This window comes from Podarcis gaigeae (assembly GCF_964106915.1).
Source record: "Podarcis gaigeae genome assembly, chromosome: 2".
NCBI lineage: Eukaryota > Metazoa > Chordata > Lepidosauria > Squamata > Lacertidae > Podarcis > Podarcis gaigeae.
In genome coordinates, this window is record NC_139679.1 from 11,913,189 (window position 1) to 11,924,722 (window position 11,534).

At 45.6% G+C, this 11,534-nt stretch overlaps 1 protein-coding gene across 1 annotated transcript; it reads right to left on the minus strand.

The window, feature by feature from the left end:
- Positions 1-648: 648 nt before the first annotated feature.
- COX14 (cytochrome c oxidase assembly factor COX14) lies at positions 649-3,966 on the minus strand. Its single transcript, XM_083729128.1, has 2 exons — positions 3,828-3,966; positions 649-1,073 (listed from the first exon to the last, which is right to left on the minus strand). The coding sequence occupies exon 2, from the start codon at positions 1,066-1,068 to the stop codon at positions 892-894; it is 177 nt and encodes a 58-aa protein (XP_083585254.1). The 5' UTR covers positions 1,069-1,073; positions 3,828-3,966; the 3' UTR covers positions 649-891.
- Between the last annotated feature and the right edge of the window lie 7,568 nt (positions 3,967-11,534).

Genomic DNA, 11,534 nt, shown 5'->3' on the forward strand with positions numbered 1-11,534 from the left:
AACTATAGCTACCCTGGAGCCATGCTGTCTGACACACCATTTCACCATACCTTGATACAATCTTACTTTACAGCAGGTGGAATGAAGCCATCCTAATCCAGCCTGTGGTAATGAGAATTTTTTTCTTGCCTAATTTGTTCTTCGCGAACTCTTTCTTGCTTTTATTATTATTTAGAAATGAAAAGACAGTTGCCAGAGAGTTGCACAGCAGATGGTATAATTGGATTTGCAATAACAGAAGGGCCGACCTCTCATTTGCTGAAGTAGGATCAGAGAATGCAACATCACATTCAATATTATTTTGCTTTTGGCAAGGTTTCTATTTGGCAATCCTCACATCCGCAATTGTGTCAGATTTTCTATTTTCACATGTCTTTATCAGAATATGTATGTCAAGGCGACATGATTTATTCCCACATGGAAACACTTGTTGACCCAGATGTAAAGACAGTGAGATGTGCCTTTGCTTTTAAACTTGAGCAGGAAATTAGTGAATAGAAACAGAGAAAGTACCACAACACCCACCCGCAAATCATTTGCAAACTTGTAGGCTCAGCCAGAGGAATCCTGTGGCAAACTGTGTTTATCCTCATATTGTTTTCCTTCTTTAAATGGACAGGAGGATGTAACTAATAAAAAGGGAAACAATTCTGTGAACACATCTTTTATAGTTAGATGCTGCTAGTAGTGTATATTTACAAAAACAAGCCACATATGAAACATTCAATTACTGCTGAATTGCGTAGGTGTTTCCATCCTTTTATACATCGCACCCTGTATTAGTGATTCTTCATGGCAGATTCCAGGGCTGCATTTTCTGAAATGAGTTTTTATTGCAGCACACCAGTCTTGTATTCATTAAGCATCCTATGTCAGACAACAGGACAGTGTTCAGTCCTTAACTGCTGCGTTTATTTCCTGCTGCTCAAGCTGCTTCAGCAAATTCCTCCTCTGGAAATAGCGATATACTCTGACACTACAGAGGTAGCCACCATACAAGGTAAGGAGCATCATGGACCCAGAGAATGCTTTATAGCCAAAGTCAGCCAGCCGCTTTGCAGAAGCCATTATTGCTGTGAAGAAAGCAAAGGGAGGTTAGTATTCAGAGAAGTTTTTAATGTGTGACATTTTAATGTATTTTTAATCTTTGTTGGAAGCTGCCCAGAGTGGCTGGGGAAACCCAGCCATATGGGCGGGGTACAAATAAATTATTATTATTAATAACTCGATTTGATCATTTCCATTGTACCTGAGGTACGATCAAAGTAAGGAGTTGAACAGAAAAGCACATTTTAGCAATGGTAAAGGTAAAGGTACGCGGACGACTGGGGTTGCGTGCTCATCTCGCTCTAGGCCAAGGGAGCCGGTGTTTGTCCGCAGAGAGCTTCCGGGTCATGTGGCCAGCATGACTAAGCCGCTTCTGGTGAAACCAGAGCAGTGCACGGAAACGCCGTTTACCTTCCTGCCGGAGTGGTACCTATTTATCTACTTGCAGTTACAGATAGGTAGCCGTGTTGGTCTGCCATAGTCAAAACAAAAAAATTCCTTCCAGTAGCACCTTAAAGACCAACTAAGTTAGTTCTTGGTATGAGCTTTCGTGTGCATGCACACTTCTTCAGATACAGATACAGAGGTGGGGGAGAAAAGTCATCCACCCACTCCTACATTTTGCCAGAACCAAGGCGGCAACCATAGTGAGGGAGGGCTAAAAGCTGCGCATGGCCATGTCTCCTGCATTCTTACTGCCCCCAGAGGCACAGGTGGTTTCCGTGGCAACAGAGTCCCCCTATGATGGGCTGGATTGTGGACTGGGCCAGGCAAGTCTGAACGCAGACCAATTCTGTCTCATTGCAGAGACTGTCAGTTTGCTTCCAAGCCCAATTCAGACTTCTGGGTTTAAACTAATGGATGCCTTTCTCAAGGTCTTTTTGATGGGATGGCAACTAGAAAATGGCTGTTTTCAGTCAGGCCCCTCCTCAGTTTGCTTCTCATCAGGGAAGCTTAACTGCAATCAACCTTTCTTCATATTTTTGGTGCTGGACTGAGACATTTTTATTCTCCCAGGTGTTTTTGTGGGCATTGATATTGTGGATCCTGTTCTTGTTTTGGTTGTATGAGGGCATCCAGTCTCGGGGCTGGGGGGCTGGAAGGGTACTCCCTCCCCCTGCATCTGCATTACTGCATCTGAATTACTAATTCAGAAACATTTTTTATCTTAGTTTTAAAATATGTATTTCTTATTAATTGTATTAGTATGTATTTCTGTTCTAAGTTGCTTGGGTTTTTTGTTTTTTGCATTGTAGAAAAGAATTGGGTAAATCATAACAAATGTTATGCTATGCAATAACCACCCCAAAAAATCCAGGGTTTAGTGGGTTAGAGCAGGCATAGGCAAACTCAGTCCTCCAGATGTTTTGGGACTACAACTCCCATGATCCCTAGCTAACAGGACTGGTGGTCAGGGATGATGGTAATTGTAGTTCCAAAACATCTGGAGGGCCGAGTTTGCCTATGCCTGGGTTAGAGTATTTGGCCTAGATCGGGGAGACCCAGATTAAAATTCCTGTTTAGCCATAAAGCTCACTTGACCTTGAGCCACGGAAACCACCTGTGCCTCTGGGGGCAGTAAGGAATGCAGGATACATGGCCATGCGCAGCCTTTAGCCCTCCCTCACTATGGTTGCCGCCTTGGTTCTGGTAAAATGAAGGAGTGGGTGGATGACTTTTTTCCCCCACCTCTGGTGCTGAAGTGACTTCAATGCTGATCTTTTCTGTGAACCGCCCTGAGACCCCCGGGCATATATATAAATCCAATAAATGACAATAAACTCAGGGGTCAGCGAACTTTTTCAGCAGGGGGCCGGTCCACCATTCCTCAGACCTTGTGGGGGACCGGACTATATTTTGAAAAAAATAATGAATGAATTCCTATGCCCCACAAATAACCCAAAGATACATTTTAAATAAATGGACACATTCTACTCATGTGAAAACATGCTGATTCCCGGACCCTCTGCTGGGTGGATTGAGAAGGCGATTGGGCCAGATCCAGCCGCCGGGCCTTAGTTTGCCTACCCATGCTGTAACCTCTGAAAGATATGCAAAGTATAATGTGTGGGGAGCAAGTGTAGCTACCACCCTGACTACTCTAACAAAATGCATTTAGCATCTGCTGAATATTAAGTGAACTGGTAGATTCCCTGGCCAAAGGGTTCACAACCTGCTGGGGGGGGGGGGGACCATCCTGGATTAGATTAAAAATCCACCCAGCAGGCCTTAGTTTGCCTACCCATGCAATAAAGCAACCCCTTACAGCCTAATAACGGGATGACCTCTCTGGAATGTGTGTGTGTATGTCCCGCGCGCGCGCACGTGCACACATTGGAATTTGTCAATCTGCCACCCAGAGCTTAAATCGGCGACCTTTCACACAGCTTTCCAAACACACGCATTTGGAGACAATCCCCTAATTTGGCAGAGAGGGAGACGACCTGAAAGACAGGACAAAGCGGTATCAATACAGGACGTAGGATCTGACCCCGAAATATGGGGACAATCCTGCATTATACAGGCCAGGAGGCAACCCTGTCCCTCAGGGAAAAAGTGGCCCCGGCTGCACCTCCGCCTGTTTAGCCCAAGCTAACAGCGTCTCATCAGCTCTACTAAGTTGGTTTTCGTCCCTAGAGTTGGAAGGGGCACCCAAAGGTCATCTAGTCCAACCCCCCGCAACCCAGTCTCTTACCACTATCTGTAAAAATAAAAATGCGATCCCTCCCTAAGCCCTGACAAGTTAATAAAAACAATATAACCCAGCCCCAAGCACTCACTCTATTCACCGCCGCCTGGCGCAGTCGCGAAAAAACCTCTCCTTCAGCTTCCTTGCTTGCGCGCGCAGCCGGCGGGGTTCACTTCCGGTGTTTTGGCGCACGCGCGAAGGGCGCGGTTTCCGGATCAACTGCTCCCCGCCTCTCGCCCCTCCCGCGCGCAAGACCAGCTGCGGCGCGTCGACACAGAGCTGGGAAAAAGGCAAGAGTCGCGAGTCCGGTGTTCCGTGGCGGGAAACGCCCGTGTCCGTTTGGCGCACTGAGGGAGGCAGACGAGTGGAGATGGCGGCGGCCGGGCGGCACCCACCCAATACTTTGAGAAAAGGTAGGGTTCCCCTCAGAAGTTTGCAGGGAACGGTAGGTTTGGCTACAATTCCCAGCACCCTTGACAAACGGCTGTTCCCAATGTTATTTTTTGGGGTGGGGTGGCCTTTGGAGTTGGATGTACCTGCCACAAAAAGAGCTCCGAAGTTAGCAGAAAACACAAAATTAAAAAAAACCTCTTTGAAACTCTTCTTTCGTGTGGAAGCCGTTTCTGCTTTAGGGGTTTGAACCGCGTGTGCCAATGCGACTGCGTGGGTGAAGGCCGTGGCAGCCCTGCAGTGTAGTCCCCTCGGCCCTTAGTTGGGTATAGCATCGTCGTCCAAAACTTGCATGCAAGAGGATTCCGCTCAGGTAATCCGCTTTGGAATTAAAGAACCTTTTAATGAGGGTGGAAGAAGAAAGCGCAAAATATGGTCTGAAGCTCAATATCAAAAAAACGAAGATCATGGCCACTGGGCCCATAACCTCCTGGCAAATAGAAGGGGAAGAAATGGAGGCAGTGAGAGATTTTACTTTCTTGGGCTCCATGATCACTGCAGATGGTGACAACAGCCACGAAATTAAAAGACGCCTGCTTCTTGGGAGAAAAGCAATGACAAACCTAGACAGCATCTTAAAAAGCAGAGACATCACCTTGCCAACAAAGGTCCGTATAGTAAAAGCTATGGTTTTCCCAGTAGTGATGTATAGAAGTGAGAGCTGGACCATAAAGAAGGCTGATCGCCGAAGAATTGATGCTTTTGAATTATGGTGCTGGAGGAGACTCTTGAGAGTCCCATGGACTGCAAGAAGATCAAACCTCTCCATACTGAAGTAAATCAACCCTGAGTGCTCACTGGAAGGACAGATCCTGAAGCTGAGGCTCCAATACTTTGGCCACCTCATGAGAAGAGACGACTCTCTGGAAAAGACCCTGATGTTGGGAAAGATGGAGGGCACAAGGAGAAGGGGATGACAGAGGACGAGATGGTGGGACAGTGTTCTCGAAGCTACGAACATGAGTTTGACCAAACTGCGGGAGGCAGTGGAAGATAGGAGTGCCTGGCGTGCTCTGGTCCATGGGGTCATGAAGAGTCGGACACGACTAAATGACTAAACATCAACAGCAACAAATCTGCTTTTGGCCACCACCACCTGGGTTCCAGTTAATGCGCACGTGGAGGCATTTCAAATGGTGAAAAACCAAAAATTCATCCTGGGAAATGATAGCTAACGAATGGAAAAGGATGTTTAAAACAATTTTTGTAAAAAACAACAACCCCACAACCCTTATCCGTTAACTTTTCTGTCGAGGTCATGCTGACTATACCCTGTTTTCCCAAAAATAAGACAGTGTCTTATATTAATTTTTGCTCCCAAAGGTCTTATTTTCAGGGGATGTCTTATTTTTCCATGAAGAAGAATACGGTACACATTTATTGTTGAACAAAAAAATTTGGAAATTTATTACCTGTTTACGGTCCAATGCCTTACGGTAGCTTCGGGGGCCTTATATTCCAGGGTGGCCTTATTATCGGGGAGGCCTTATATTACAGTGAGAGGCAAAACTGGAAGTAAGTCTTATTTTCAGGGGATGTCTTACTTTCGGAGAAACAGGGTAAGTAGGGCCAGGAGGAGCCTGGGTTTCATTTTCTCTTTCTAGCTTCCTTCTGGTGTGGACTCAGTGCCGGATTTAGGTATAAGCTAAACAAGCTATAGTTCAGGGCCCCACTCTCTTGGGGGCCCCCCCAAAAAAATAAAGGAAAAAAAAAACCTGGGTGTACATTTCCAAAATATAAGATAAAAAACAAATAAAGTAAAATCTACATACAGCAACAATGTTTTGTCTTGTGTAGGCTCCTATTTGTTATGTGCAAATGGCTTTAGATACCTATTAGGTCAATAAATTACCATATACAGTGGTGCCTCGCTAGACGAAATTAATCCGTTCCGCGATTCTCTTCGTCTAGCGGTTTTTTCGTCTTGCGAAGCAAGCCCATTGACAGCTTAGCGGATTAGTGCTAGAGCTGTCAAGCGGCTTCCAGCGATCAGCTGTTAAGCGGCTTATCAGCGGAACAGCTGATAAGCGGCTTAGCGGCTTAGGAAAAGGGCAAAAAAAGCAAAAAAAAACCGCTGGGGGACGCAAGATTTTTTCGTCTTGTGAAGCAACCCCATAGGGAAATTCGTTTTGCGAAGCGCCTCCAAAACATAAAAACCCTTTCGTCTAGCGGGTTTTTCGTCTTGCGAGGCGTTCGTCTTGCGGGGCACCACTGTAGCATATATTCAACACAAAAAACAGCGACAATTTGTTGTTGACAAAGGATAGCTGGACTTATAAAGGGCCCCATTACCTTCAGTAGCTTAGGGCCTCATCAAACCTAAATCCGGCCCTGCGTGTGCTATATATAGTGTTAATATTTAGACTTATTATAAGTTATTGTAAGTTTAAATTAAGTCTGCTGCAACTGGATTTCTTAAGGACTGTGCCATTCCTGAATGTATTGGATTTGTGGCCGTTTGCCTTCAGTAGCAGTACAGTTCTGCTGGATGAAATTTTAATTGCCTCTGGTCTTTTTGGGGAATCCTGCAACATGCTTAAGTTTTTAATTAACATTTGTAATTAAGTTTAATTTTATACGTTGGAGTTCTGCCCCGGATCAATATTGAGTAGAATTCCATGACACTGATACTGTAATCAAACAGTCAGTCGCACTTTCCCCACACAAAACAAATGCATCTTATCGTAAATTCCCATCTTTTCCTACTAGCAGGGCGGGCAATTAGCTGCTGCTTAATAGTAGGCTAAAACCTTGCATTTCTCCACTGTTTTTTAGGTTCCCCCTAAAAACGGTGTCCAAATGAACTCAGAAACTGAGTTCTGTACGCAAGTCTACATGTTAGTAGTCTAGTGCTCCTCTTCACGTGTTTTCAGTTTTCTAGATTCTCTCCCCCGCCCATCTTGGGCAGTTAAAAGGATGTCTTGACTTCGCGGTGCATGCTGGGACGTGTAGTTTCTGTGTGGCTCTTCCTCCTTTGGGGAGCTGCCTGAACCGTGTCTAGAGACTTGCTATGCTTGCACATGACTGCATCATGTGCCCGTAGACCATACCTGGGAAACGGTTGCTGCAAGAAAAACTTTCGAGATCTTGGGGGAAAATATTATTAATGTAGATTTAACATATCTCTAATGGAAGCAGCAGTTGTATATGGACACAGTGTAGCCCAAACATCTTATAAGGCCTATGTGAAGGAAAATTCTTTCATAGCACTTTAGTAATAATAGTCAAAGCTAAATAGCAATAAAGTTATAAGAACCGTTTAAGCAAATAGAGGCTAAAAATGCTTACTTCATCTTAGTACAGTAATGCCTCCGTGAATGTCCACCTCATCTATCATCCATTCCGGCGAATGTCCGCGGCAAACCCAGAAGTACCGGAACGGGTTACTTCCGGATTTGCAGCTCGCAGATGCGCAGACGCACTAAATTGCACTTCGTGCATGCGCAGAAGTGCAAACTGCTCTGTGTACATGCGTGCACAGATGCGGCGCTTTGCCCTGTGTCCTTTTTGTCTAGCGGCCGGGGCTCCGGAACGGATCCCAGTCACAAAATAAGGTATGACTGTAATTGCAAAACCAGCATATTGTGGAACACTGTGTGAAGGAAGAAAATTGATTTGGTTCCCAATTATAAATGACTGAAGTAGGAGATAGCATACAACATACTCAGGCAAACTCATTGTTAACCTTGTTATAAAAGCAAGGAGATCCGAGTGGCCAAGTCAGGAAGCTTCCGCACTCAGCTTCTGAAGGTATCTGAAGGTGCTCTAATTGTCTTGTCCTAGAGCAGGGGTCAGCAAGGTTTACCTCGCCTGGGCCAGTTCACTCCCGCAGAGATCGCTCCGTGGGCTGGATCGCGGCACCAAAGAAGCAAGTCCCCGCTCCGTGTTGCGCTTGTTTAGCGCAGTGCACGGGGACTCGCCGAGCGGGCAACTCGTGGGCCGCAGGTTGCCAACCTCTGTCCTAGATTCGAAACAAGTTACTGTTGGCAGAATCCTCTCCTCTGCTCAAGGAATAAAGGTAAAGGAGCCCTATGTTCTATTGCACCTTAGGTCTTGCATTTCTGTTTTATTATGAATTAGCATCTGGATCATTTTAAATACAGTGGTACCTTGGGTTACATATGCTTCAGGTTACAGACTCCACTAACCCAGAAATAGTACCTCGGGTTAAGAACTTTGCGTCAGGATGAGAACAGAAATTGTGCTCCAGCGGCACGGCAGCAGTGGGAGGCCCGATTAGCTAAAGTGGTGCTTCAGGTTAAGAACAGTTTCAGGTTAAGAACGGACCTCCAGAACGAATTAAGTACATAACCCGAGGTACCACTGTAGAAAGGTAGGACGAAATATTATAAAGATATTCTCTTTGACAGTGCTATTTTTCTCTTATAATGGCAACAGTTCCTACCTGAGAGGTGCCGGAACTGAGTTCCTGTGAGTTCTGGCTAAGAAAAAGCCTTGCTCTTTGGAGTCTTGGCCTCTGAATCCAGGTCCCTCTGTGCAGACAGTACCAGTGCATGGAGGATGCAATAAGAATAAAACCCCACCTATCTGACTAGGTTGCACCAGCCACTCTGGGCGGCTTCCAACATATATAAAAACATACTAAAACATCACACATTAAAAGCATAAACTCCCAAAACACCCAGCGGCTAACTTAAAAAGCAACATTATCAGACCACAACAAAAATCATACACTTTCCTGCTAAACTATTCTAGGAAAGCAGATGTATAAGCTCTCCCCCAGGGGTGCCCACAACTTTTTTTTCAGTTTAGGTGAGACCTCCCTCCCCGCCCCCCGCCGCCAAATAAGGATTTAAGCTGATTTGCTCTTGCAGGAATGAAGAACCTTGTTATGATGGAGAGGTGCAATAGTTAAAACTCTGCTGGCCTCGGCTGCCAGCTCTAGAGCTGCTATTTATAGTTACCCTAAAATGTTGCTGACCTTGCCAGCACAGGGCTACTTGATATGTCTCAAGATCTGTAGGTGGCCCAGAGGAAAGGCTGCTCTGGCAGCTGACCAAGCGTAGCCCTTGGATGGGTTAAGAAAAGACTTAGGGGTGGAGAGAAGTCTTCTGCATACCTTGTCTCAGCCCCCCAAATCTGGTGCCCCTGTTTAGCATGAGCCCATGTATGTTTAAAAAGGTAAAGGACCCCTGACAGTTAAGTCCAGTCGTGAACGATTCTGGGGTTGTGGCGCTCATCTTGCTTTACTGGCAGAGGAGCCGACGTTTGTCTGCAAACAGTTTTTCCAGGTCATGTGGTCAGCATGACTGAGCCGCTTCTGGCGAAACCAGAGCAGCGCACGGAAATGCCGTTTACCTCCCCGCCAGAGCGCTACCTATTTATATACAGTGGGACATCGGGTTACATACGCTTCAGGTTACAGACTCCACTAACCCAGAAATAGTACCTTGGGTTAAGAACTTTGCTTCAGGATGAGAACAGAAATTGTGCTCCGGCAGCAGCTGGAGGCCCCATTAGCTAAAGTGGTGCTTCAGGTTAAGAACAGTTTCAGGTTAAGAACGGACCTCTGGAACGAATTAAGTACTTAACCCGAGGTACCACTGTACTTGCATTTTGACGTGCTTTTGAACTCCTAGGTTGGCAGGAGCTGGGACCTAGCAATGGGAGCTCACCCCATCGCAGGGATTCGAACCGCCGACCTTCTGATCGGCAAGCCCTAGGCTCAGTGGTTTAGACCACAATGCCACCCGCGTCCCTTCATGTATGTTTCCTTGGAAGCAAATCCCATAGTCTTCAGTAGACTTTACTCTCAGGTAAACATGCGTAGGACTGTATCATTGGGAGTACTTAACTAAAGCTTGCAAACCTGCCAATTGCACTAGTAATTAGGAGCTAGTGCTTTGTGTTCTTGTGTACCAACTCCCCAGTCACACAACAACCACTGTTATCAGGGAGAAACTACACTGGGATTTTAAAGGGGATTTCACGTTGCCAGTCTGGAATTTCTAACTGTGCTCAGAGTAGTTCTCTCTTTACCACTTGGGGTGAGGAGCTCCCAGACATCATCTTTTTTATGGTGCATGCATTTTGATTCGCCATGACAGTATTGGATTGGTTCTATGGGATTATATATAACAGTGCAAATGTTTCAGGGCTGGCCTGCTGCATCCTTTCTAATCAGGGCATTTCCTGTAGCTTCCTGTTGAAATCCTGTAACTTTGCATACCACAATTTTTCCTCTTTATTTTTGGGAGGGGGGATGCTTTTGTTGTGCTGTAGTGAGCTAAGAGTGGGGAGGCGTCGCAGAACCACTGATAAAGCAGAATGATGCATGGATGATCAATAATAATAATAATAATAATTTTATTATCTATACCCCACCCATCTGGCTGGGTAATGCGCAGCATGTTGCAATCAATGGTGTGTGGCAGAGTATGCCCACAATTAAATAATAATAATAGCCTGGAGGTGTCTGTCTAATCTTAGTTTCTGATTGTACCTTTGTGTCTCTCCCAGCATGGCTTTCAGTTTTTTAAATTTCTTTTCCACCATGGAGATAGTGAAGGAGTCTAGCAGGAGCCAAATTTTATCTTCTTGGCTTTGTCTTCTACATCGGTGTTCGCGCTTGCCAAATAAGTGTCATGTTGTAGCTGAGTTCATTGCCGGCATGGCGAGTTGTGTCGTTATTATGTGCGACAACACATGGTGAAAATTGTCTGCTCCTCAGAGGAGAATAGGGTATTCTCAGTAGTTCCAAGTAGCACCAGACTTAGGATGATGCAGGCGGTTCCCCCACACATTAAGCCAAGCCGAAGGGGCACAAAAGAATCATAACTGGATAGCTCAGTTGGTTAGAGCATGGTGCTGATCATACCAAGGCCGTAGGTTCGATCCCCGTAAGGGACAGTTGAATATCTCTACATTGCCAGGGGTGGGACTAGATGATTCACAGAGTCCCTTCCAACTCTACATTTCTATGATTCTGTTGAGAAGATCCATAATAATGCAACTGTACCAAAATGATTTTTTGTGAAAATAATATTGGTAGGGCAGGCACCAGATTTCATCCTCACTCAGAGCACCATATTACCAAAGTCCACCCCTGTGCCAAGCCTCTGTACCAGTAAACCCCAGTAAATATTATACCTTCACTTACACTGGGCCTGTCCCTTCTTAAAACTGAGAACAGCCCTTAACAGGCTGCTGTGCTGGCAGAACATAACTCCAAATGGCAAAGGGGAGACCTTTTTATAGCAGCTGCAAAGGGCAGGGAGAGTGCCATGTAGACCTAGGAGACTTTCAAAGAGCAGCTCACCCAGTTTCAAGCTATACACAGTTTCTACCAAGTGAATGCGAGTTCTCTGCCATATCGGGATTACTTTTT

What these genes read in the sequence shown, in the direction of transcription:
- COX14 (XM_083729128.1), bottom strand. Translation starts at nt 1,068, where the DNA reads ATGGCTTCTGCAAAGCGGCTGGCTGACTTTGGCTATAAAGCATTCTCT.